A 27,500-nucleotide genomic window follows, 5' to 3' on the forward strand; every position below is an offset into this window, starting at 1 on the left:
CACACACACACACACACACACACACACACACACACACACACACACACACACACACACAGGCGCAGTTTAAGGATCCATCCATTATAGCAACAAAGCAAAGTGGACATTTAACTTTCCCCTCGCAGAAATTCAAAACTTGCTCACTGACGCACAAACAGACGTTCACCTCTGCATGAGGAGCCACAGCGTCTTTGTGCATGTTTTCTTCACTGCCTTTTTGCCGCCCCCCCACCCTGCCTCCCACATTCATACGCGCATCAATCGATAGGCAACTCACAGGCAATCAGACGCCATTATTTGTGAAGTTCCACTTCAGTTCACATGAGTTGATAAAGGGGGCCGCTATTGATTCAGCGGCCCTGAAGGAGAGAGCAATTTAAGCGACCGATGGGGCATAAAACAAACTGGATCGCAGGAAAAGCATAGCCAAGGAGGGAGAGGACAGGAGGACATGTTTTTTTTTTCTTTTCTTTTTTTGTAATGGACAGAGCGGAGAGAAAGGGAGACAAAAAGGCATCGTATTCTCCTGCTTCTCAGGTGGTAGATTTCCTGCTTCTCCTGACATGTTTGATCCACACTGAGTCGGCATGACTGCGATGGCGGAAGAACAAGCAGGGAATGGTGGTATGTAAATGGTTGGGGGGGCTGCGTGAGGGGCGGGGACAACGGGGGGCATTTCCACCTGAGATTAAACAAACAAGTCAACTGGTTGATGAACGACGCCAGTTGGCACATGTGGGGGTTCCTCATTAATATTCATTCCTCTCTGATGTACGCAGCAGTCAATTGATGAGCCATTGTTGAGATAACATGAGCAACAAGGAAAGTGTTGGTGTGTTTCAGGAAGATTAGGAGCGACGACGAGACGCAATGTGACAGAGCAATTTAAGAAGTACGGAGACAGAGAAGGGACAGTGCATTGAAAGGGAGCCTCACCTCTTTGAGCTCCTCCAGCGAGTTGCTCCAGGTCCAGTAGTGCGCTTTGTACTGTCCGAGCCTCACAGCCATCATCTCGTTGCCGCGGTAAAAGAAAATGGGTCTGTTGAGAAAGCAAAGGAGAAACGTAAGGTTCGATTTACACCTTCTTATACACGCTAACAAACAAGACAGAAAGAAAAATATTTCTCTTTTGTATGTTTATTATGTCCTAGTTCCACTTCTTTAAGTTTATGACTCAAATGGTCATATTCTTTCTTTTAAATATGCAAACACACAATTCAAAGTCATAGAAAATCTTCCTCCCCGTGCAGCACAGAGGATCACCAGCAAACGTGCCGTTTACCTCCTCCTGGGCATCACCTTTCTGATGGTCATGAGCAAAGACAAAGTCAGACAGAGGGAGAGTCTGGAAGAGTCTGACTGTTTTTATTCACCTGTTGTCGAGTTGGTGGGAGCCGTTCAACAGCACTGGCGTCAGGTCCAGTCCGTCCAGCATTCGGTCATCTGGGGGGCTGATCCCGGCCAGCGCCAGGCTGGTGGTGAAGAGATCCATGACGTTCGCGGGCTGCAGACTCACCTGCACCGGGACGGAGGAAAAAGAAATCTGAGCACCAATCGACAAAACGAGGTCTGACCTGATGTTTCAGGTTGTCTTTCTAAGTATCGTAACACATACGAGAAAAACATTTGGCCCTTTGACAGAGGCAGCGGTTTTGAATCCAACAGAAATCAGAACAAAATCATCATTGAAATCTCTCATCTTTATCTAATCTTTATTTAACTATAAAAATGTGCAACAAACATTTTAAAAAAAACCTGAAACATCCATCCATCCATTTTCTTACACCCTTGTCCCTCAGTGGGATCGGGAGGGGTGCTGGTGCCTATCTCCAGCTAGCGTACCAGGCGAGAGGCGGGGTTCACCCTGGACAGGTTGCCAGTCTGTCGCAGGGCAACACAGAGACACAGGACAAACAACCATGCACACACACACTCACACCTAGGGGCAATTTGGAGAGGCCAATTAACCTGACAGTCATGTTTTTGGACTGTGGGAGGAAACCGGAGTACCCGGAGAAAACCCACGCATGCACAGGGAGAACATGCAAACTCCATGCAGAAAGACCAGGGCCGGGAATCGAACCCAGAACCTTCTTGCTGCCTTGCTCAGGATGGATGGATTAAAAACTGAAACAGTGAGATTTTTTTAATGTGTTTAACAAACTGGAGAACAAATTTTTTAGTCACCAGATTTCAATGTGGAACCGATGTCAGACGGAAGAATAAAAAGAAAATAAATCACAGCCGCCTCACTCTTCAACACATATTTCCCTTTATAATAGTCTGTACACAGACACTGACGTGCCCATTACAGCGTCATCCTGTTCATTTCTCAGATGAACTTTATAATTTGTCACTTGTCGACTCAACTCTCTGGAATCAAAAAGAATTTGTGATAACATTTTATTACCACAAAGGCATGATAGGACGCCCTCGTGAAGAAGGAGCGTTGCATTTCTTCAGTTTCCTCTCTAATCTCTACATGCTGGTTTACTATCAAAACTCCAAAATGCATTTCCTTCCATAAATGAGTTTTTTGGAGAAGGAGGGAAAAAAAGAAGGAAGAGAGGAGAGGAAGCATGGGATAGGACACGGCCCGGGCGAGCAGGCTGCCGAAGCTGGAGCGAGCTGGTGTTTTATCTCCCTCTCCCAGTCGCTGTGAAAAGCTTTATTTTATTTATAAACTTTGAACTATTTTCAGATAAAATGCCATTTTTTCGCTGTCATCCTTGATCTTCCGTTCCATTCTCTCCTGAGCGAGCCTTAGAGGGAGACGGCACGCTCACAATCAGATAGTGCTATCAGGCCCGTGCAGCTGCAGTGCCATGTGCCGCTGCGCTCCTATCGGCGGCCGGCACACATGCGGACGCACACGCGGCCAAGCGCACGCGCGCGTGCCTGCTCCTTCCTAAGCACTGAAATGAATTCCTCTTTTCTTCTGTATCCACAGAAGTAGCCACAGAAAAGGTTCTGCAGCGAGTTCCATGATCTATCTGCACACCCAGACACTCTCTCTGAAGGGCACAAACACCAACAGATTGAATTCTTCTCTTTATTTTTTTTCTTTTTTCAGATCCTTGCAGAAACATCTGCCATTAAAGGAAACGGGGCGTAAAGGGGGAGAAGCAGCACTGATATTTGGTTGGGAATAACTTGCGTAACAAAAACTCAAAGTTTCAAACTTTGAGTGGCGAGTCAGATGACCCGTCTCGGTCTGTCCTAAACTTTTTTTCTTCGCCTCCTCTCTGTCCCCTGTTTGCTTTGTTCTAATCGTCACTTCCTAAACTCTCGCATTTTAATTCTGTCCTTTATTTCTTTGCGGTAACGTTGCCTGTCGGAGGACGCAGCGCCTTCATCCCCATCTCCACCATCGTATGAATGCGTGTCTGCCACTGATAAACCAACAAAAAGGATTGGGGAGCTCCGTGATGTTGCGGGGCCTGACAGCCCACCCACTTCCCCATCCCTGTTCATACAGCAACCGCCACTTATCATCCTCCACCTCCTCAGGGACAAGGAGAATGCTGAATCTGCATCCGCTTCGAGACCAACCCCACCCGCTCGCTCATTCCAACACACCCCCTAGAAAACTTCCTGCACACTAATTGATAAGTTTTCCCTCTCTTAAGTTTCCTCTTCTGACAGGGGGGATGAATCAGTGTGCCCTGATTACAAGGGACCTGTTGAAAATCCCCTTTTCATAAAGGCTTTCTTATGTGCCTCCAGCGTTTATCTCCAACAGCTTTTGGGGCTTTCACAAAGCACAGATCAACAGAGATTTCAGAACGCGCAAGAGGCCAACCTTGTGTCTCGCTTGTCCTCCCTCCAAAGCAACAATGCAACAGCGATGAATCCAGATCTGTGGAGTACAGTAGCTCCAACAAAAGCAGCTTTGTCATCACAGCCCAGCAGAGATTCAACATAACTCTTTCAAACCCAAATGTAGCTGGATATAGAAGCACACACAAATATCTGTTTGCATTGTTCTGCACAAATAGAAGGATTTATAAAGTTATCTATTTAGTAAGTCTGTCTACAAAGTCGTTCTCTGTTGCATTTGATCAATAACACAACGTCACAGGGTCAACAAAGGTATTGCAAACGCAGTGGCATTCAATACGCGGCATCTTCAAAAATGCTCTTTCTCTTTTCTTCGCCAGCTACCTATTTTACTTCTTCCCTTGCTTCCTTTCCTGCAGCCCCCTCCCATCTCCCCGTTCCTTTATCCTGAACGCCTGGCATATTCAGATACTGAAGTCCTCATTACGGCTCAATCCAACCTCAGCAAACACACAAACAGATTAGCCGCTTAAGACGCTCCCAATCCCCCTCTCCCTCACTACTCCGCTGCGCTATCAGGGCCCAGCACAACCCTGTGAGATGAGCCAGGGGCAAGGCTTACTGCAGACTGCAGCCTCCGCTCGCTCCTCCACAAAATCCCTCTGCGTCACAGCCCCGTGTCACAGCTGCCCCTAATACAATTAAAAGTCATTTGCAGAACGCACAGGCTTAGGGGATCACGGTGCGGGTGGGGTGGGCGAGGGGGCTGTATTGGGGAATAGGAAGAGGAAAAAAAAAAAAGAGAGAGAGAGAGAGAGAAAGAGAGAGTGGGGGCATTTATTTCAGCTAAAAATATTTGAGGGAACAGTTCAAAGAAGGGCCCGCACGCTTTGTAGCTGAAATCACAGTTCTGATAAAAGTACTGTAGTACCCACTCAAAATTAATTGTGCCAGTGGATCAGAGTGTACACATGTAAAGCCCTAAATGACACAGAATAAATCACAACACCCCAAAAAATATCAGTTATTTAAAGAAGATTAGTGAAATAATTAGTTATTCTCTCACAACCTGGTTTATAATACGCCTGCCTGCAGCTTCACAGAGAACAATTCTGCTTTCGTGGCCAGGAAATTGGGGAGCAAAAACATTCGCACGTTGTTTCCAGCTCTTCCCTTACGCTCACGACTGCAGGATAGCGGGCTTTGATTTGGCAGAAAGTCGGAGGCGGGCTTACCGCGCCTCCCTTGATGTGCCCAGGCCACCAGGCGATGGCGGGCTCCCTCATGCCCCCCTCAAACGTTGTTTCCTTCCCACAGAGGAACGGCCCGTTGCTGCCACCTGAGGAACCAGAGGCATGAAGCTGCATGAATCTCATGATGACACAAATAAGAAGAAAATGGCTTAAATCTACTTCCAAGTAAAGAAATGTAGACATACTTTCTTGTGGGCCCGACATTAGAGCCGCTCCGTTGTCTGAGGTGAAGAAGACAAACGTGTTCTTCTCGATGCCCAGATTCTGCAGCAGAGACAAGATCTGACCGACGCTGTGGTCCAGCTCCATGATGGCGTCTCCGTAGCTGCAGCGCACAGGGAAACACAGTCCTCCTCACCACATGCATTCACTTACTCTATGAAACGAAGCTCAAGTATGTTTGAGCATCTGTTGAAAAGTCAGCGAGGGCGTGCTTAACCTCTCAGTAACCGCGCCACGCTATCAGAAAACCATGTAATTACAATACCATTCCTCAACATTGCAAAGATGACATATGTTACATTAACCCACATGTTTTATCTACTTTCATGTGCACCACGCTAACCCAGTCACAGACCACTTATTCAGACAGCTATACAATTAGCACGCAGAATGAGAATGCATAACACTTGTAATATTGCACAGTAGTATTACAAAGGTGACTGTGATTCTTCATCTTGTGCAGCTCTGCCTACCGGCCTCGCTGACTCTTCCCCAGGAAGCTTTTGGAGGCGTAGACCGGGGAGTGAGTGGCATCAGCGGCCCAGTAAAGGAAGAAGGGCTGCTTGGCTTCAGTCTGACGCCGTATGAAGTCCAGGCCCTCCTGCAGAGGTGGGAGATTTACTGTTAGTAAAACGTGCAATTCATATACTTGGTGTTGATGTTGTCCATGCATGCACCTTTTCAAATTTACAAAGTGAATAGTTGTGAATGGTACTTTGAGGCAGTCACGCAGTGAAATGTTTCTCAAGAGGGAAGTTCAACTTTTGGATTATTTTTTGTTTCAAGTAAGCCAAATTAGTCATTATTTGTAAATCTATTGTTGATGTTTCATAAATTACTTAAGATAAAAAAGGTTGTGTAGGTGTACAAGTTGGAGTAAATCACATACCCAACAGTATTACGTTTATATCATATTTACATTGATTTATTTTTATACATAGAATTGGTTAACTGCTTAGCTTTTAAAACCAACTTTTATTTACATTTTTAATAAACTTAGGCTGGAGATTTTTGTGAAACATAACCAAAACAAACTGATTTTAGATCTTTTGAAAATGAGAAGAAACTGTGCAACTTGAACCTCGTCTTATAAAAGAGTTATAATAATTAAACAACAGAAAACATGTTTTTAAAAAAAAAACATTCTACGTCTATTAAGACACTTAAAGATTGCAGAATATCATGCAGCAAATTTATCGTGCATTCAAACAGATTCTATTGCAGTATGCTGCAGAAGAATTCAAAAACAAGAGTTCAAATTTCAGAACGTGCTTTTTATGTCCAAACACACCGTGCATCTGACACCACTCTCACTTCCACAGACATGCTCCTAATGTGGAGATGAATTACACCTCTCAAGCATGCAGTGTGCCTCAGCATGCTGCTTTTGATCCTGTTATAGGAACATAATAGAAAGAGACTGATGTAGATTCATTGCAAGAGTGTGAAAAAGTCAATAATCCACCTCCACTGGAGAAAGCAGCACAACAATAAAACTGCATTTTCTAATTTGTTACAGACAATTTGTTTCTGTGCTTTCATGTTTCGGTCAGAAACAGTCCTCCGTCATGCTGTTTTCTTTTCTTTGAATGGAAGAAAACCTGTAATTTTTTTTCTCCAAAAAAAACCCCAAACAAACAAAGATTCAGATGATCTGAGCCAGAAATTTTGGAAATGAGACGTCAGTAAAGCGCTCACTCACCATCAAATACATCTGAGTGAGGTTCGACTCTCCGGTCCGTAGATCGATCTTAAAGTCCTCAAAGTATCTGTGAAAACAAATGACAGCCATCATCCCAACTAAACAAAGCCTGACCTCTTCTGCTTATTCAGTTTTACAATCTGATTTCTTTTCTCTCAATTGAGCACAGGACCAGATGGGACTTTTAATTTCCTTCTAAAGTGACTTAAACTAGTGCGGATAATATCATTAAGACAACGAAAGTTAATTTTCGACTTGTTGATAATGTTTGGAGGAATTTTTTTTTTTTTTTTTTTTTGGGGTGGGGGGAGAAGACATATGTGCAAAGTCTCAGCAAAGCAGAGCAGCGGGAACTGTTATGAGGCGCTACTGAAGCGTGGAAGCAGTGACAGAAATCTCTCTCTTATGCTTCACTTCCTCCAGGTGTCCTCGCGCAGAGGCGGCGCAACCTGCCGTCTCTCGAGGGCGTGTGTGTCTCTGCGTACCCACACGTGTGTGAGCGCGTGCACATTTCTGTCCAGGGCCCAGGTATGCAGCGCTGATTAAACCCACGGCTAAGCGAAAAACACGCCCGGCTGCCGGCTCCAATGACCCTGAATACACATATGGCTGTTTTGGGGAAAACAAATGGGCGGAAAATGGAATACACAGGCCCAGCTGGTACAGAGGAGGAAGTGTAGACAGGGAGGAGGGAGTCACTGAGCTCATCCAGAGGAGCAGACAAACAAAATATACAACTGAGTCAGGTGGGGAAAACACGTTTTTATTGAATTTTAGTCTCCGCGTCTGTGCCTGTGTGTGCGACGCTACCTTCCAATCATCTCAGAGTTGTTGTAGACGGGGATGTTGGGTCGGACGCTGCTGTTGTAAGGGCCGAAGTGGCAGTTTGGGGAACCGAACCATTCGTCAAAACCATGCTCCAGAGGTAGGTACTGCGGCCTGTGGCCCAGATGCCTGCATAAACAAAGAAGGGACAGTCAAACACTGTAAGACAAAAATGATTAATGACTAATTCAACAGGTGACGAAAATTTAACCGTAGTGTATATCATGTATAGGCCTGTCACAATAATCAATTATTCAATTGATCACATAATAAATTAAAACAAACTCAATAATTTCCATTGGCATGATTTGTCGCTTATCTCTTTTTTTTCTCTCTTTCTAAACACTGGGTGATTAAAGTCTTCAGTTTGGTGCCTTGGTCTCAACTCCTTTTTTTGAAGGACAATTTTTTTTAAGAAGGCTTCAAAATTCACTTGATTTGTTGCTTTATTTATTTTGGATATTTAAAATATCTTCCAATTCCAGTGTTAAATATCCATTAGAATTTAAAGTTTACTGATGTTTAAGGATGTGTTCTTGCATTATTATGTTGCCGTTACCATTATATTAATTAAAAATGGTCTCGAAACAACAATATTATCGTTTATCGCAATAACTGCTGGTACAATTTATATCGACCAGTATAATTTGTTATCATAACAGGCCTAATCATGTACAATATTTCAATAAGTTGTTTGTGTTTTAAGCTTTTTATCCAACACAAAACATGTAAGGCTTCTGCAATTTGCATAAGTTCACGATAATTAGTTGCATAATCAAAGATTAGGCAATCTCTTTTGGATAGGTTGGTGACCATGTCTACATGTTTGTTATGTTTCTTTCTGTATTTTTGACATAGTTGATCAGGCTCAGCCAAAATCAGGATTTTAATGTGCATTCTCTCTTTTGTTTCATCCAAAAGTAAAATGATTACAGTTGAAGAACCAAAAGAGTTTAGAATTTGGCTTGGTTCATTTTCAGACTAAACTTAGTCAATATGTTGCCAAAAGAAAGAAATAAATAAAAGTAAAAACAAGTGAAGGAGGACCAACGCATCCATTGCAAATAATACGGTTATTCAATGTTTAAAGGAAGTAGAAAACATAGGAAATAAATCAAAACTCACCACTTGCCAACAATCTTGCTGATATAACCGTTTTTCTTTAGCATTTCAGGCAACAAAATCTCATCCTTGGAGATTCCTCCCACAATCTCCTGTGGCGTGTAAGCTACAGAAATAGAAAAAATACATAAAAGCTTTTAATCACATGCAAACACATGTGACTAAAACACAGTGGTTTGAAAAGTGTCTCCACCTCACATTTGCTTCATTTCTGCTATTTTGTCACACTTAAATATTTGAGACATAACTCAGATTGTCTTTGTCTGACATTACATGTCGTTTAATGTTTTGAAAGATTTAAGTGTGAGAGAAAAGGGAAAGACAGAAGAAATTGGTCACCAGGTAAACACACAGCCGGTACTTACACAATATAGCGAAAGAGGAACTTATATGCAGCAAGAAATATTGTGGAAGCTTACCATTCCTGGCATGAGCATTGGTGGTGTAGAATCCATTCCTTACAGGCAGCCTCCCAGTGAGGAGCGCAGCTCGCGCTGTAGACAAAATGAATATTAACATTTTTAGCCCTTAATTTGAATATTCTTATTATCAACAAATAAATCTGTAAATGGGATTCTCACTAGTTCCTGCTCCAATGTGAACATTGCAATGAAGATTCTTAACATTCAAGATTAAAAATAGATTAAAAGACTTGAGCTGAGATCTGAATTAAACGTGCTGCTCTGGTTAACACTGGCATTGTTCAAATTCTGAGTATTGATTCCTGTCATCCCCAAACCTAAGGTCAATGTGACACCTGTATGACCCACATAATATGAATTAGTATATACATCCACGTAGCTCCATACATCCTCCACTGTCTAACTCATTCAGGTGTCGGTAATGACATTGCCCTTTAACAGCAGCTTCTCGCAAAATCAAGCCATTTGCACGCCTGTGGTTGGTTTGCATGTACTAAATTATGTCTTCATCAGGCCATTCCTTCTGTTCAGAAAGGAGATTTCACAAAGACAAGCAAACAATCTTCTTCACATATTAAAACAAATAAAAACAAAATCACTGAGCTGGTTTGGCAGGTTTTCAGGTCTGTCACATGCTAACCCCATGATGTATTGCTCTATAAATGAAGAATGAGAAGCATTTAACTTCAAATCAATAAAAAAATGTGCAACACAATGGTACTATTTCTGTTCACCTGGCATTACACTGGAAAAAGAAACATTTTTCACTTTCATGATTTCATATGCAATCATAGCAAGCGGTCCTGTAACCACTGAGACAGACATAGATATATTAGTAAACAGAGAGATCTATTCGGTTAATCTGAAAAACAAGTACAAATGACTCAGATACTGTATCACCATTGTTTCTGCTGACTCACATGGGGAACAAAGTGGGTTTGCGGTGTAGAAGTTTGTTAAAAGTATCCCCTGAGCTGCCATGGCATCAAGATTGGGGGTCTCTTTGGAGGGCTGACCAAGCACCCCTAAGTCCCCCCAGCCCATCTATAAAAAAAGAGCAGAGGAAGTCAGCTAAATGTTTACAGAATAATATGCGCAAAAAAACAAGAAGTCAACACAGGGTGCATAAAGATAAGTCGAAAGATGCATTCGTAGCTGGTTTGTATAATCAGTCACAGATAAATAACTTACATCATCCATGAGCATGATGATAATGTTTGTTGATGAACCATTTGACAGCTTTTCTGTCAAGGAACAACATATTGTTACGCTAATGAGAATTAAAGTTGGTGCACACACTACTCGCATTGCTGTGCTGTAGTCATATGAGCACCAGCATCATCACGGAAGAGGATTGTTGCGTTAGCGTTCATCTGCCAGAGCAGTACGTACCCGAGGAAAGAAACGAAAGTTTACGTCCTTTATTGTTAACTTAGGATTTTAATGCGGTTAAGTTTTAAGCTACTTTATTTTGTTGTATTGATTGGTTAACATAAATACATTCCTTGTTTTGTGCTGCATTTGTTGACAGACACAGAATACAGTAATGTAATGCTGTTTTAAATTATTTAAATAAAACTGACAATTTATCAACATTTAAATACTGTCAAATATCAATTTATAATCAAATTAAACCCGTAGCTAGCGTGAATTCAACACTCTTTGAACATGAAACACATTTTAAAATGTTTTCATTAGAAGCTCGTTTTTCCCCTCAGCATTTGAATGCAACTCGTCACGTGACAAAAGCTGTCAGCTCAGGGGAGGAACAAAAACATGGCGGTGTGCATAGCAGTGATCGCTAAAGAGGTACCAATTCTTGTTTAATTTCTTTGCCCGTAGGACTTTTTTACATCTTACAGGGTTTTCGTAGCGTCATTAATCGCCTTTATACGATTGTCAGCTTTATGACGTTCACCAAAATTAAATAATGCCACAAAGCTAGTGCTAGCATCGATAATGGCATCCTGTTGTTACTACTTCCCACTCCTATTATTTGATACTTGAGCGATTTCTTTCTAAATACTGCTTTTAGCAGTTTCATATTTGTCTTTTGATGTTTTCCCCCCAGAACTACCCGCTGTATATACGCAGTGTACCCTCTCAAAATGAGCTGAAATTTCACTACACAGTTCACACCTCTCTGGATGTGGTGGAAGAGAAGGTTTCGGCTGTGGGCAAATCCTTAGCAGACCAGAGGGAGCTCTACCTGGGACTGCTCTATCCAACTGAAGACTATAAAGTGTATCCTCCATTTTTATACCTCAAATACTAGTAAAACACTATGCCAAATAAAACGTAAATGAAGGTTTTGAGTAGAAACAATAAATGTGTATCCTTAACTGGAAGAAATAGATATGGGTATGTGACCAACTCCAAGGTGAAATTTGTGATTGTTGTGGACTCTTCCAATACATCATTGCGGGACAATGAAATACGAAGTGTAAGTAAATTTAGTTTTTAAGTAATTTTGACTTTTAGCTAGGAAACGATTGTGTTAACATTTACAGGTAGAACTGGTCTTCTGCATCTTATTTCCACTAAAGCCCTATGCACCAATTCACCTATAGCCCATGTCCATCAGGTCACTATTTACCATCTTAGTTTAATGGCATTTCAGACCTGTATGCAACTTATACCAGTCATCTTTCCCAGTGCATTAATTATAAAGGGTTCGGTTTCTTATTTTATGTCAAATAGGTAACCGATATGCAGTTTGCATTTGTCTAATCTTTTTCCTTTGAATGCATTTCTTCCAGATGTTTAGAAAACTGCACAACTCATTCACTGATGTAATGTGCAACCCATTCTACAATCCTGGGGACCCCATTCAGTCAAAGTAAGTTAGTGTTATACATTTACAAACATGTTTCACGGGGTTGGGATGCTTTGAAAGGCATTTTAACATTTACCTCATTATCCAGGGCCTTCAATGGCATCGTTTCTGGAATGATGGTACAGACGGGCTGACTTCCTTTCCAGTTCACCTTCTCTGTTGAGCATCCACTGTACATATGACCCTCTCTTCTGTTTATATGTTGCCTTTATTGTTGGAAAAAAAGAATTGGTAATAAACTCAAATGCTGTTGGATACCAGTGTGTGTCTTTTACTACACTTTGAGTGTTCAATTATTTTTTATTTATTCATGTAGCAAAGAGCTTGTCAGTTACACACAGAGGGGTTATACATTACAAAACAAAACCACAGTTTTTTTTAAAAACAGATGCAACTTGAGGACCGTCACATGCATTCACAGCAACAAACCTATATCGCATCAACCCCAGTCAGCTTTTCAGATCTTGCCTAGGAGTCACACTGGTCAATCCTAGGCATCACAATACTTAAATTATGCTGGAAAGCATTTAGAGTTTAAAAATCTCTTCCAGCCAGCCAACATCTGCTAGTGCTAACGCTGCTGAGGGTAGTGCTGTCCACTCGACGCTGCCCCGAGATCCTCAGATGGTGGTGTGATGAGAAGGAGGCAGGGGTAACGTTTCGTAGTTTGTTCATGGTAGTCCATGTGACCCCACTGTCTCTTTCCCGCTGATGGTCCTCCATAGTAAGGGTGGGGGGACTGGTGCTGCGGTCTTGAAGACTGGTACCGGAATCTGCCTCGGGAACTGTTCTGGTACCTGGGGGGACGGTAGCCACGGCCTCTGCCTCTGGTGTGACCTCCTCTGTGTCCACCCCTGTCTGTGGTGCTGATACCGGGCATGTTGGTTCTCTTAGGCAATACCTGAGAGTCAAGTGATAAATCTGTTAAAAGTTCAGTTCATCCTCAAAATATGTTGCACAGCATTATTCATCAACTGAATATAGGTTTTCACACTGCCCGATGAAATACACTGTAAATGTAATGCTTAAGATATCTGGATTCAAGTTTTGTGGAAACATTCCAAGATTTCAATTGTTCCGAGTACATTTACCTCATAAGATAACAAAAACAATAAGTTCCGATTTCAAAGGCCAGGAGCACAGCCTAATGCTACATTTCAAATGGTGAAGTAGGCTTTACTTTAAGCTAACTAACCCAAGGCGTAGAGGAAAATGATAAACAATGCTTGTGTTCAGGCAAACTGCAAATCCATTCTCAGTATAACACTGCTTTAAAAAGAAAAACAGAAGTGTAAAGGAAGGCCAAAACTACCAGTGTAACCCAATCTAGCAGTATTTAAAAATATTTGCAGGCCAGACAAAAACATTTAATTGGGCTGCACTGAAATCCAGAGGAGGAACTTGATGTCAAGGTTATAGTAGATTTCAAGATTACCTTCATCTATGGTTCAGCAGCCGACAGCTGAATCCTTTCTAAACACACTCAAAACTTTCCCTTACATCTTTGTGAAAATGGTCATCAAATCAAACATTTTACCAGGAGTAAACACTGATATTCTGAAGCATACAGACACCATATAGTCAAGGATAAACAAAAATTTGACCTTCCATCACTGGAGTTGTGAGACAGCTCAAAACCATCTTTAGGTTTGTACAAGCCGGCAACAATCCCACTGAAGTCTCAGGGAAATGGGTAGAAAGCCAGTGAGCATCTTTCTAAAAGCAGACGTCAGAGTTTATAGATTTACCTTAAGAACCCGTCCTCTGAACACAGTCTCATGCAAACCAATGGCACTCTGCACAGAATCTCGATCAGAGAACTCGATGTAAGCAAAGCTGTAAAAGACGAGAAGGAAAAGCAGACGGTTACACATGGCCTGAATGTTTCCATTAATACAATAATAAAGGGTAAAGAATAGGTGGATATAAAAACTAAGCTCCTTCACCCTTTGGGATGGCCCGAGAACCTGTCACACAGGATGGTAACTCTGTTTACAGGACCACAGCCATTGAAATGGATCTCCAGCTCATCTGCAGTAGCTCCATAATCTACCTGAAATTTGATCAATGGGTCAAACTAGAATAATAATTTAAAAAAAATTATACATGTTCAAAAATGGCACACAATCCTTACATTTCCAACATAGATTGATCGGTTGTCTGCATCTATCCTCTCTTCAGGAGTCATACTGTAGAAAGGACCTGGGTAAAACAAAACAAAAAAAACATGCAACATGTCTTAATCACCTCTCAGTTTTAGCAAGTAGCCACTCTGAAATGTTGCCAAAACAGCAGACACAAAAATGTCTTATCTGATAGCATCTCAGTTCTATTGGAAAAGCAAAACAAAGGGAGACGTGAGATGCACAGAGGCAGAAAATAGCCACAGGCAACAAGACAGACACTTCTGGTACTCTGGAGCTCACTGCTTCGTCTCATTGGGCAGTGATGAGGCACATGTGAACACCGTTGTGACCGCAGTGAGGTGTCGCAGGTGTTAGCCAGATGGGGAAAAATAAAAAAAGTGGTTACTTCAGCCACCCAGAGGCTGCAATGCTACACACCTGGTCTGAAAGGAAAACGTTACTTTATAGAGCCCCCACTTTATAGAGCCCCCACCAAGAGCATAATATGCATTTAGCTGCGCACCAATAATGGCAAGACAAACCGCCTTATAGATCAGATGCAAAAGTCGTCTTTCTTACCAGGCCGGGGACTGCTCGTCAGGAGCTGCATCTCCTCTGCATCACATCTCTCCTCTTCGTCCTTCAGTTTTTCAGTCTCTTCTTCCATTTCCAGCTCCTGAACCCTGGCCTTGATGGCCAGGAGCTCCTGAAACAAGGAATAGCAAGCATTTCAACCTACAACGGTGTAAGCTGACAATATACAATTAAGTCAAATGAGTGCATAAAAGTCTGAAGCCAGTAAATTTAGAAATTTGACATTTCCTCGTTCTTAAAATCAAAAGTTGTCAGTCCTTCCCTAATAGAGTACTCAAGCCTATCAGGTTGTGGCCTGAACCAGGGAAAAAACTATTTCAAATTAGATACAATTTTAAAAACTAATCTATTTAAGCCATTTGCTTATGTTTACACTTCATCCTATTTTATGCATGTTCATTACTTTTTTCTTTTATGATTTCTTTGTTCATCTATGACCTGAAATGTTATTTTACTTTGATATCTCTTTTTAAGTGCTTTCCCAACAAATAATTTCATAAAAATATGTACAGATGTTTCCAAACATAGCTTGAACAGTCTGAGATTTTGATAGCATGATTAATAATTTAATAATATGGGTCAGCGCATGCCCTGAAGAAACCCCATAAGCTTTAAGAATCTTTACACATTTTAAGACGAGCTGCAAGGTTTGCACCTACACAGTAACTGTATTATTCACCTCAATCCACATCTATTAAATTGCAAGATAGCTGTGCATACTGTGCAGCGTTTACTGAAACATTACTGAATAGAAGGTCTATGTGCGTCCTTTATTTCTTCCCTCCCTTTTCATTCTTTGGAACCTCGCTTTAATAAACACGCACAATGAATACTATTTATATGGACATCTTTTCAGCTATTTGGGCGAAAGTAAGATGAACCGTAGTGTTAATGAATGGACGAATATTGCAATGAGCAGCAGATAGCTTATGTTACGGAGAGCTAATGCACTTGCTTGGCCTCTGTTAGCCTAGTATCCAGCAGCATGAGGCTAGCATGTAGCTCTCACCTCAGCTTTTGATAACAACGACTCTGCCCGCAATGCGTGCGCGCTTGTGTCGGAGTGTGGTAATCATGGCGTGACGGCCCCCTTTATGCTCTCCACGTAAAGACAAGATAACTCACCGGGTCCTCGTTGAAATGCTCACCCATAGGCTCGCCCTCAAGGTAGCGGTACTCCAGATGATTTTCCGCCATGCTCACTGCTCAGACATATTAGTACCTGCAAAAACCAGCTTCAGCTTACCGTAACGCTAACCTACAGAAAAAGAAAAATCTCTTTCACCGGAAGGAAATTTGGTTGGGAGGCTAATAAGCATCACCTGTGTTTGAGGCTCGTCATGACGCGCTGGAGGGACACAGTGGAGGCCACGTGACAGGGATGCAGGAGGAGGAGAATGAGAGAGGAACGAAGGGAGGGAAGCTTGCTTCAAGGGCCGTATCCATACCGACTGAGGCTGGGGCCTAGCGCGGTGGAGAAGACAGTATTTTCTTCACTACAGAGGGGTAAGGCTGAAAACTATGTCAAACTTTCACTTCGATAGAACACCTATCTCACATAAGAATGTAATATAGCAAAGAGTGTCGGTAAATTGAGCCATTGACCCACCTTCTATATCCAAGATATGGACATTAGGCAATGACACATTTTTTATGTAGCTTTTGTTCATCTCTTGCTGTGTCAAAGATAAATAAGTTAATGTTTACGCATACATTGTATATATATTTGTTTTCTTCACAAAATGTTTGTTTTACTTCTGGAAGTTATTTGAACGGGGAAACCTTTTTCCACCGGTACAAACACTTTAACTTGATGCCATTCCAAACAAGCAACAACTTAACATAAATAGGAAAAATAAAATATGCTGCAAATTTATCAAAAAAAAAAACCACTGCCAAATGCAAATGCACATATATCATACTTTATGTTTCTCTGTGAATTAAAATATGAATGCTGCAGGTACAAAGAATCTTCTCAGAAAGCTGTCATTTCCCTCATCATCAGCTGGATTCACATTCCAATAAAACTAATTGATCCATAAACTATTTATTAGCATTAGCAATTGTGTCCATATCAATATACATTGCTGTCCCACCTCTGGGCCTCCACTTCCAACTCTGAATGTGGCGCATGGTCCCATTTGGGAAAACCTGTACATTTATTTTAAACATGCACATTTACAAACAGGAAGCATTATTATAAAAATAGTGCAGTTATTGAAGGCTGAGGTTATAAATGCATTCATAATCACTGTTTGTTTAAAAATGTTTTCATTAGTTTAATTGCATTGGTTCACACTGGGAAAAGGACTAATAAAGGAGTTAACCCCATGTGATCCACGTTATTCTATTGACTCAGTTGAATTAACCACTAAGGTGGGCCAAGATGATATACCTTCATTTTGTTCTTTCGCCCCTGGTCAGGAAACTCTTGCAGCTTATTCTTGACACATCATCTGGGCAGAACTTTGTCTTGTGTGTTGTCTGACAATATCAAACACACATTTCCAGAATGAGGGACCTGTGAGGATTCTCCAAGTATTCTGATCTTGAGTTCTTGTGAAGTGTGAAATGTCTTGGACAAAAAAAGTGTTAACGTAAGGTTGAATATTAAAAGAAAAACACTTAAGGTTTCTTTGCTATGATGTGGGATGTCTTAAGGGGAATTGGTCACCCTTTTAGTTTACCTCCCTTCTTTTTGCAGAAAATGTTTACACTCAAAGTTGAAAGATATTTTATAAAGATATTTAATTTTACTTTTGCATTTTGGCTTATGCTTAACTTGCGTGCTGTTTCAATGTTTGAAAGGCACTCCTTAGACTTTCTCATATTAAAAAGCTAAATTGAAACTGTGATGTGTTAAGATCTATTGATATCTTACTCCAGAAATGTTAGAGTAAACTGATCTATAATAACCCTACCCCAGTGATGATGACTGAGCTGAATAACAAAGAGAGAGATTTTCTTCTTCTAAAGATGCTATTTTAGGAATACATCTTCATTTAAAATGAAGAAAAGGAAGGAGAGCGATGGATACGTCATTTCATGTTTTAATTACACAGTTACATTGTTCAACACAGACAATAACCTGAATTAGAATGTTTTACAGCTTCACACATCCAACAGAGCGAACAGTTAAAAAGCGGTATTAGCAACAGGGAGAGAAGCATGCAAGAAATAAATACAAATCAGAATTGAATTCCTCTGGCACAGTTTACTTCATCTAAAAATGGCAACAGGACTGTTGGAAGAGAGAAATGAAACAAAGCGGGAAAGATCTCGAAAGCGCCAGCCTTCCCTACAGAAACATGTCTCTTTTTTTCCGCGTCAATGTATTGCACAGTACAGTATAGAAGGCGTCCCTACACATACAAAAGCATAAACACGTGTTCGGTTTATGTGAAGTTTAAAAACAAGATCGTTCTGAGCCATGGCTTATTGGGGAAAACCGAGTGCTGCGTCCACTGTTTTGCCACTTCAGCTTTTTTAGTCTTCGGAGTCTGTTTCACAGGAAGGACGTGTCACCATCGCACCGGCCGAGCTCTGAAACTTTGCGAGCAGATCTACAGGTTGGGACAAACACCAACCCTGCACTTAGTTGTCCTCTCTGAACATGTGTTTTGCCCATATGTGAAACGTGGTTAAACAGAATGCAGCTGATGTAAAGAATCAGCAGACCCCTGAATAGCAGGGTCGCGATGCGTATTGACAGAGAAAGTAACAGATATTTGCAATCTTCAGAATGATGACTTAAAGAAGGGGTCAGAGAGGGGGAGTCTAAGTTTTTTTTTGTTTTTTTTATAAGAAGAGCTTAACAACGTAAAGAAGAAAAGATGCAGCTTTTGGTTGTATTTTGGTAATTTGTACACTGTATATTGGGTTTGGCTTTGTTTATCTGAGGGCTTACTCGCAGGCAAGGAGGTTCACACAAAGCACTTCAAGAATTGAATGGAACTGTCACCCCATTGTGTTATGATGTGGATGTTTATATAGACAAATCTGCACAAAAACTGCTGCTTTATTTTTTTATTTTTATTTTTTTAAATCAATACATCACTGTTGTTTTTCTTGAATGTTTCATTAAAGCTCTGAAGGTTTCAAGTAGTTTGCAGAGAGACATAAAGACTTATTTTTTGTTGTTGCTGTTGCTGTAGCTGTTTGGTTTTGTTCTTTATTTATTTCTTACTTTTTTTTTCTTTTTTTTTACTAAAAGACAGGCACGCCACCGCCGCAGACAGACACACACTTACCACGTATTCACTTAAACTCTGCAAGGCTTTGTAGCTATAAGAACACACAGTTGGCAGGCTTTTTCTAAAGGAGACGCTGCTGTTGTTTACAGAGAAGCACTGCTCAATATGTAGTCAACAAGCACTTTGATTTCTTGAGTAAGAATCCACATCTGAAACTCAGACGTTTTGTTTGTCGATCGGGCTCTCCTGGACTCTCCTGGTGTGTGTTTTTCAGATATACTTTGGTTGACTGGTTGCCATCTGTCATTACTTGCCATGTTACGGTCTACAATGGCAAACTAGTACTTTGGTCTGTGCTTTTATTGGTTTCAGACAGCAAATGACATGTCATCACTGATTCTGGGGTTGGTTTGGTAAAATGCAGGAATAAGTGGATGTGTGTCTACCAATAAATCTCAACAAAAGTGTTTTTTTTTTTCCTCCCTTAAAATAAAAATGCAGCTCAGTGAAAATGGATATTTCTTTTTTGTCCACATCATGAGTAATGACAGCTCCTTTCAGCATGGATTCATTTGATCACCTGCAAACGTGATTGTGTGCCCATGTCTGCTCTCAAGCCATCTGTGTTTTTTTTAAAGACCAGGTCAGCCTCTCCTGGTGGTGCGCTGTATGCTCACAGGAGGTAGCTCGTGTCAACAGGGGGAAACGGCGGACATGTGGTGGGTCTGACTGACAATTAGACATCAGGGGAGCAGAAAGATGTCACAGAAAAACGACTGAGGTCAACACTATAACATAGTAATTAATTATAAAACACATACATGAATGCTACACATAGATGCAGGGGTACCTTACAGCTTATCTAAATTTTAGCTTTTCCCAAATAGTCCCAAAAAAAAAAAAAAGATCATATATTTCTGTTTAAAAATGTTTTTTTTTTTTTTTGTTTCTCCAAGTTTGGTCCAAGTGTAAATGAAGCTAACCATGTAGGGTTTACAATGATCAATATAAAAGGCAATAAGCCCGTATTGGAGAGGCTAAAAGAAGGTACTAACATGTGGAACGAGGTGAAGCCGCTCTTTCGATCTGGAAACAAAGGCCTGCTCCACGTCTGCAGCTTATTTCTTGAATCACATGTCTAATAAAACAACAAAGAGGTCAAATCGAAAAACAGAAAATTAAAATGACTTTTGATGTGAGCTTAACACTGGCTTATCACTTCCCCCTACAATAATGGCAAAACGTGTTGCGGTCAGATTTATCAGAATGGTTAGGATCATCACGGTAACTAAAGATCTGACTGAAATAAGCTGATTTCTAATGGATCCATCACTTTTAACCCCCTGTTACAATCAACTACATTGGGATGTCCCAGACCAAAACGGATAATGTTAAGTCGCCTGGTGCAGGCCGGAGTTACTTTACGTCTGTCGCCAGCAGTTTCATGACACTTTGTACGAGTGAAAAACAAATGTACTGTGAGAAAAAGTCATGTTCTGAACTTTAAAGGTTTTTGTTATTTGGCAAACACATTTTTGGACCTTTTTAAATACTATGTACATTCACATTAAGTTACTGATGTTGCTTTAAATATATCTATATGTATCTATATTATATGACACCCTATGGGCAGTTGCTGAGGTTCCATTCAGTAGCTGAATTCTCTTCATATTGCACCTCTGTCCTCTCACTGTCTTACAATGCGAGCAATACAAAATATTCTACAAGAGGGGTTTCATCTCATCAATATAGATACAACAGTTCAAACAATAAGTACAATGTGGAGCTTCCTTTCATAGACAAACATCCCTTCCTCTGTTGTGACTGCTCAACCCAAACTTTGAAGAAAATGAAAGGCAAATAACCCAAAACAAAGTCCTTTTTTTGGATATACACAAGGGCAGCACATGTGGCATCAGCAATCAGGAGACATTTATGAAAAAAGTGTAAAGAGGAAGAATATCTACAAGCAGGTTCAACCCTCCCCTGCGAGTGCTTTGCAGCTCTGTCCAAAGCAAACCCGAGATTTTGGGGGGTGAAACATGAGTCCACTAGTTTGGGGGCGAGCAAAGAAGGGATGAGGGGAGGTAGAAAGAGAGGAGAACAAAGTTTACACCGCCCTGTCGGCTCTTCTGAACTGTGAGTCATGCTTTGGAAAAGGGAGGAGTGAATGTAAAGGTAACAGCAATTCCTCAAAATGTCTCCTCCTTCTGAGCTTTTTGTTTAAAAAAGAAACAACAAAAAACAATCAACTTTTAAGCAATCTCCTTGTACGTCTCCATAGTATGCAATGCCTTCTTGAACAATGTCTCCAAGCTTGTGTTGAGGTTTTTGGGAGCTCCGTTGCCTTGTTTCTACCTCTGCCTCTTTTGAGGCCATGTAGCATTTATTTATTTTTCCTATTTCCCTCTTCATGTCCTTGCTACCATTCACAAAAGAACCACACTGTGGCAGGGTTTCCATCAATTTCATCAAGTGTTTCTTGTAGGCAAGTTCACAGCATTGTCCATATTCACTAGTCTGGGCCATCGCTGAGGAGTCGCTGGAGTTTTATCCAGACTGGGGGAGGCAGCTGCAGATCAAAGCAGGTCACAGTTTTGTGTTTTTTTTTTTTGTTTAAATCTCAGAGTCGAGATGCTGCTCTGCAGCTCCTCCACACCTGGTCCTCTCAGGGCTCGCTTTTCTGCTCAGGAGGTGATGTTGCTTTGTGTTTGGTTATAAGATGAGTGCTTCTCTCTATCACTTATGTTTCTTTTTTTTCACTTTGGCAGTGTAGTAAAAAGGTTTGGATCATGTTATTTGTTTCATCTTTGAATTTATTTGGGTTCATAATGGTGCAGAGAGGTGAGTCTGGTGTAGATTTTCTTGGGTCGCTAGCAAGGTAGTTAGCAGTTTAAAATTAACTTATTTCTCATATCAGCATCATCATCATCAGCGCTCTTCTTTACTCGGAATATTTGGACTTATCTTTGTTTTCCGTTAAAGCCTGAAAGAAACCTTTAATAAATACTAAGTTGTGTTTCTGAGGAATAAATCGCACCACAGCTTGTATCCCTTCCCACCTAGGTTTTGGAGCAAGGTTATGACTTTTGCCTCATTATTATGAAACTGCAGAGTTGTCACATCTACAGACTGTTAGTGCACATTTCAGGGCTGGATGCTGTACCTCCACCGGTGCTAAATTAAAGGGGAAATCCTATCAAGTGCTACTTATCTCTCATAAATGCTGCCTGATCACAGCCCCCTAACGTCACCACGCCTACACAAATGAGGGTGAATTTTCAATTCAAAGCCTATGTTCTCAGCAAACAAATCTGATACGTTGACGCAGACACTGCAAGCTGCACGCTTTACACCACTGGTTGAACCTCTGGTTGGAATCCTTCTACCTGTGGGCCGGTCGCCGGAGAGATAGAAAACATCATACATGGTGAGAAAAGCTGTTGGTTGTTAAAGGATTTATCACAGAGCTTGCAAGTAGAGCGTTATGAACAAGGGTAGGAGGAAAGGGAGTTGTGTGCAATGCAGATTCCTCAGTTTGGTTTTTTTTTTGTGTGTGGAGTGTGGGCACTGTCATTTCAGTACGCATGGACGAACAGAGAGGGCTCAGACGTCAGCGTGAGGTGGCATCCAGTAGGGCAGGGGTTGCTGGGGTTGTGGAGCGAGAGGCACTGCTGGAACTGCTCTCTTTGGGGCTGGCGGAGACGCTCCCGCTGCCAGCGCCTCCCGCAATACTGCTCTGGCCCGCCAGGGAGAGGGGTCCTGGAAGGGTGCTCTCTGAGTGGGTCGGTGGCGCGCTGGAGGACACCGAGGAGGTGGAGGAAGGGGTGCCCAGGGGAACGCTGCTGCCCCCCGGCAGCCCCTGCAGGCCCTGACCACAGACGTGGTGGTGTTTCTCCCAGTCTTTGTGTTGGCAGAAGGAGCCGCAGTAGCGAGCTGTGTTGCAGCCGCTGCACGTCTCGCTGGCTTTCCTGCCGCAGTTCCAGCAGCTCTGGGGAGACAGAAATGAGAGACTGGATCAGGGGCCTGCGACATGCAACTCCAGAACCGCAGGTTTTTACCCCTAATGCTCCAGCTTGTAAGTTAAACTGAAATGAAGCAGGAAATCTGCAATTATGTATAGTTCTCTTGTTTTAGGAAAGACTACTTTTCTCATCGTAGTTTGTGAAATATATGTATTGAGTCTCCACAAAGGAATGAGAAAAATATTTATCGTAGAGCTGCATTTATTAAATATGTGATTTTTTAACATAAAAAACAAACAAGGTGAACATTTCATAAATTGTTTCCTTTGCCTTTTTTATCCAACTTTCTGGCAAACATTCAATTCAAAATTCAGTAGAAATGTTTTATTTGCAAACATCCGAATTAAACTGCTGATATAAAAACCACAATCAGTCAGTCAATTTTATTTGATTGTGTGTGACAGTGTTTTACAGGTAAAACACCAGACATTTTCTACATATGTTAGGAATGACTAGATCTTATGGCTTTAAAACAATTAAGACAGTGTAATAAATGTGCCAAATGTGTGTTTATGGTGAGAGAAATCATACAAAATAAGTTTAAAATACAATAAAATTATTACTTATATAATAACTGGACTTTAAAACTTCATGAATTTGACAAATATGGTGTGAATAGTTCTGTGCTTGGATAATTTGAAAATACTTGCAATGGCTTAGTGGGTTTTTTAATTCCAAACAAACTTTAGAATAATATTAGATTACTGGGGAAATGGATAATAAAAGTTGCAAACCCTCTGGACAGGTCAGTTGGTCTGAAGCCTCCTCTGTGCTACATCAAAGCACATTTCCCTCTTTTACACTTTTTTTTCCCCAATAGAAACAAAAAGTCCTTATTATACTTTGCTATATTTCAGATTCACAGCTGTTGTTGTGGTGAGTGAGTTTGGTCCAAGGCCAGCTGATCTGCTACCAGCAGGTGGTGGTCAACTGCTCCCTGAAGACATGAACCGGGCACTTTGCCCCAGCCCATCTAAGTCTGTCTGCTTGTATTCATGCAGAAACGGCAACATTTAGCATAAATGAATCCCAATATGACCACAAGGTCTTAACTTTTTACAATTTTAGACCATAAAACCTCAGATAAGAGGCTTTAATAGATGACAGCATGGAGAGGCTGGCTTATTTAGAGTGTTCCTGTTCAACATTTACTGACAGATTTTATTTTTGAATTGCAAGCTGACCATTTTCAGCACCACTCATTAAACACAGAAGGTGGATTGGATAAATGCGCTAGAGCCTCACCTCGCTGGAGTCTTCTTGCTGGTTGATGACCGTCAGCGCGTCTTCGGAAGCTTGTCTCTTTGCCTCAGCCAGTGCCCTCTCCATTTTGGATCGCTCAGCAGAGATCATCTCGTGAGCCTTCCTCTCTGCGTCTGACACCGCCTTCTGCAGCTCTGACATGGCTTGCCGCTTCACTTCATTCACCGCCTCCTCTGAGGAACACAGAGAAAGAGACAGGGGGCCATTAACGACTGCATCTCGCTGTGCCTGCTGTGACACCCTTTCTCTGAAGAACTTCCTTCTTCTTCGCTAAATAGATATACACAATCCAAGACATAAAATTTTGGCCAAAAAGGCGAAAAGACCAGATTTCAAAATGAATTGAAAATTGACAACATTTTATTTACAACAGAAGCTAATCTGATTTCATTTTCTGATTTGACGACTTCGTTTTAAGATAAGAATAAGCACATAAACTTTCCTTAATCTGTATGCATTATTATGCTGAACACCCCAGAAGTTGCATTGGCTCCCATTTAAACCATGCCATCAATTTCCCATAATAGGGGTGCAAGAGTTTTTTTTTTCTTTTGCTTCATTCATCTTCCTATCAATGCTGAGCAAGTTCCCTCCACCTGCTGAAGAAAAGCTAAGCTATTAGTCTTCCACCACATACTTTTTAATTTTAGGCCAGAAATGAACATTTGGTCTCATATAAGCTGAGGACCAAGATTGTGCTGCACCCCTATGTTACGTGTAATTGCAAACTGCAACCGGGACATGATGAATAGTCGTCCTGTCAACTAATTTTCGCACCTGAGCTGAGAGTTATCATGGACCTTTTGGTTGCTTCTCTGATTAATGCTCTCCTTGAAAAAGTTGGATCTGTATTGCTTTATTTCAGCGATGGAAGGAAGTGCACAAGAAATATAAAGCAAATTAATCTTCACATTGGTGTGTTCGTCCAGCAACAAGGATTGCCAAACATATCCTGCTCATTAATTGAATGCTTTTTGGACACTTTGTCATCGTCAGATTCCCCCTGCTGTTCACACTGTCGAAAACAGCAACATTTTTACAAAGAAATAAATACTGCATCTTGCTCTTCCTCCAGATGTGCGATGGGCCTACCAGGTGTGTTAGACCAACCAAGTAGGAGGTGAGGCTGATGATGTTCTCCCCGCCGCTCCCCATTTCCTCCACTCCATGTTTGTCTGAGAGGAAGCTCGTAAATATCTGTCACTTTTCCTCGCCTATCCACTCCGCTGCTTCAAACTACACTGTGCAGATGCAAAATAAAAATAAAAAAATACAGGAGGATCCTTATCCAAACCCTGCTTTAGGTGTGTATGTGTTCCTACTCTGTGTGGAAAATATTTACTCTCTTAAACCTTTCTTCTTGTTTTGTGTTTTTTGCAAACCCTAAATGTCTCAGAATATCAAACCGATTACAAAATCAGAAAGGATGAATACAAAAGGTAGTGTATAAATTACGATTTTATTTATTAATAGAAAAGGCTATCCAGCCTATGTGAGCTTGGGGAGAGTAAAATTTTTTTTTCACTGAGCTTAATTAAAATAAAAATCAGTATTTTTTTTTAAAAATCCTGTTAACACAAATTCACCCTTCCCAGGGCTTTCTCGCATTCTGCCACACTATGTGCATTATTCCAAGCTTCTCAACTATCTGCCTTAATGCATGCACCACTAAGATTAGTTTGCAAATTTAATTAATTCTTATCAAGAAGACTGCATAGCAGATGCTGGGGCAATTAGCACTTAATGGAAAACACGGGGGCAGCAATATTAACGTTTTAATTCCGCAGAGATTTGGCAAGTCCCTAAGACGCGTTATTACTGGCTGCTTTTTCACACTTCAGATCCGAGATCTCAACCTCAGCCAGACCAAAGACGACGTCTTTGGTTTTAATTAAAAGCAAAAAAAGAGTGCCGCAGCTCAGCGAGACAAAATTACCTGGCTGCAGAGCCGGAGGTGACACATAGGCACACAAACACCGAGAGGTGAGAGATGCTGGGAGTAAGATGTGCTACTCACCCTGCTTGTTTTGGAGGTGCTTTAGAGCTGGGGAAAGCGGCATGCTTGTAGTACCTGTATGAAAAACAACTGCAATTAAAAGAGCCTTCCCTGCCGGTGAAAATGCAGCACAGTATTTTTGCCGACAGCAGCAGCATCTTTTCCTCCACAGGGTATTGGAGTATGAGTGCAACATAATAGTGCTGGGACCGAGGTGGAACCACGGGCCGAACCGGATGGCTCCTGGGATCGGCTCCATCTAAAATACAAGGAGCCCATGCAGAGCAGCACTTCCAGCTGCTTCTATTTGGCTACATAAGGAGCCAGAAAAAAAAATCATCAAGGTTTTGTATGTATAAGCTGTTTGTTTTTGACTTATATAAGTCAGTAATGTAGGGGCTGGTTAGGATCGGGGATTCCAGGTAAGTTCCACCCCGCGCTGTGCTGCGCTGCGCTGCTGCGACCCAACAAAGCCCCGGTGTCTGCATTTTCACTGCAGCTTTAACTGCAGTGGCCTTTCATAGTGGTGACAAATGGGGAGCGTTTAGCCTAAATGACACAGAGGGCCTGCAAGCCTCCAGCCTCACAGACCTGCAGCCGCGAGGCCTCTGCTCTGCCTGTGTTGGCAGCCATGAAGAGTGATGGTGCGTGTTTTGTTAGCCTGTGTCAGGGGGATCGGTGGTGAAGATGGCAGGACGGAGGACGGCGGTCCATTCTTACCGGCTTTCCTCCAGATTTCTTCAGGCAGGTATCCTGAGGGAGGCCGGTGCAAGAAGTCTCTGTGGATCTCTGAAACACAAACACAGCCATCCAATCAGCATACACAGAAAATGCATGAAAACACATCAATCTACTTATAGTTTCCACATCTTTCTGTGGGACAAAAACAACAAATCACGTGCGTCAACATTTGGAGGTAAGCTGTTAAATCCCTTTGTTTTTTTTTTTGTTTTTTTTAACCGTTTCAAAGACAGAATACATTTCCAGGGATTACAAATTAATGCAAACTTTAAATGTGAACGAGGATGCCATTAACATAAGAGTGCAATCAGTTAGTTAAAAATCCAGCATGATGCAGGTGGATTTGTATTGCCTCACAGTGTGAGCTCCAATTTGCAAATGTGCTGAAAAATATGATCCT

General features: G+C 41.5%; 4 protein-coding genes across 10 annotated transcripts in view; 1 reads left to right on the forward strand and 3 right to left on the reverse strand.

Annotated features, from left to right (window-relative positions):
- galns (galactosamine (N-acetyl)-6-sulfatase) overlaps positions 1-10,735 on the reverse strand; it is a 21,808-nt gene extending 11,073 nt beyond the window's left edge. The window contains exons 1-11 of the mRNA XM_008405107.2: positions 10,518-10,735; positions 10,247-10,370; positions 9,324-9,398; positions 8,908-9,010; positions 7,768-7,911; positions 6,958-7,024; positions 5,729-5,856; positions 5,219-5,358; positions 5,016-5,119; positions 1,374-1,516; positions 937-1,039 (exon numbers count right to left, since the gene is read on the reverse strand). Coding sequence (XP_008403329.1) covers positions 937-1,039; positions 1,374-1,516; positions 5,016-5,119; positions 5,219-5,358; positions 5,729-5,856; positions 6,958-7,024; positions 7,768-7,911; positions 8,908-9,010; positions 9,324-9,398; positions 10,247-10,370; positions 10,518-10,634 — 1,248 coding nt within the window. The 5' untranslated portion in view covers positions 10,635-10,735. The remainder of the gene's footprint in view (positions 1-936; positions 1,040-1,373; positions 1,517-5,015; positions 5,120-5,218; positions 5,359-5,728; positions 5,857-6,957; positions 7,025-7,767; positions 7,912-8,907; positions 9,011-9,323; positions 9,399-10,246; positions 10,371-10,517) is intronic.
- Positions 10,736-11,034: 299 nt separating this feature from the next.
- Positions 11,035-12,417, forward strand: trappc2l (trafficking protein particle complex subunit 2L). The gene is made up of 5 exons (XM_008405109.2): positions 11,035-11,135; positions 11,398-11,570; positions 11,682-11,769; positions 12,086-12,165; positions 12,251-12,417. The coding sequence occupies exons 1-5, from the start codon at positions 11,103-11,105 to the stop codon at positions 12,294-12,296; spliced, it is 420 nt and encodes a 139-aa protein (XP_008403331.1). The 5' UTR covers positions 11,035-11,102; the 3' UTR covers positions 12,297-12,417.
- A 25-nt stretch (positions 12,418-12,442) lies between these two features.
- Positions 12,443-16,312, reverse strand: pabpn1l (PABPN1 like, cytoplasmic). Of its 2 annotated transcripts, XM_008405111.2 has the most exons (7): positions 16,205-16,312; positions 16,008-16,104; positions 14,868-14,994; positions 14,297-14,364; positions 14,109-14,215; positions 13,911-13,998; positions 12,443-13,063 (listed from the first exon to the last, which is right to left on the reverse strand). In XM_008405111.2, exons 2-7 carry the CDS (start codon positions 16,077-16,079, stop codon positions 12,734-12,736), a joined length of 792 nt encoding a protein of 263 aa, XP_008403333.1. In that variant the 5' UTR covers positions 16,080-16,104; positions 16,205-16,312; the 3' UTR covers positions 12,443-12,733. The 2 variants fall into 2 exon arrangements, with proteins under 2 accessions (XP_008403333.1, XP_008403332.1); XM_008405110.2 differs by having other exon boundaries at positions 16,008-16,265.
- A 1,604-nt stretch (positions 16,313-17,916) lies between these two features.
- Positions 17,917-27,500, reverse strand: part of cbfa2t3 (CBFA2/RUNX1 partner transcriptional co-repressor 3) — a 43,128-nt gene continuing 33,544 nt past the window's right edge. For 4 of the 6 annotated variants that reach the window (XM_008405115.2, XM_008405112.2, XM_008405117.2 and 1 more), the window contains exons 9-12: positions 27,080-27,148; positions 26,381-26,434; positions 24,346-24,536; positions 17,917-23,066 (exon numbers count right to left, since the gene is read on the reverse strand). In XM_008405115.2, the coding sequence (XP_008403337.1) occupies positions 22,689-23,066; positions 24,346-24,536; positions 26,381-26,434; positions 27,080-27,148 (692 nt within the window). In that variant the 3' untranslated portion in view covers positions 17,917-22,688. The remainder of the gene's footprint in view (positions 23,067-24,345; positions 24,537-26,380; positions 26,435-27,079; positions 27,149-27,500) is intronic. The other 2 variants (XM_008405116.2, XM_008405113.2) reach the window with 1 other exon arrangement.

This window comes from Poecilia reticulata, linkage group LG3 (assembly GCF_000633615.1).
Source record: "Poecilia reticulata strain Guanapo linkage group LG3, Guppy_female_1.0+MT, whole genome shotgun sequence".
Taxonomy (NCBI): Eukaryota; Metazoa; Chordata; class Actinopteri; order Cyprinodontiformes; family Poeciliidae; genus Poecilia; species Poecilia reticulata.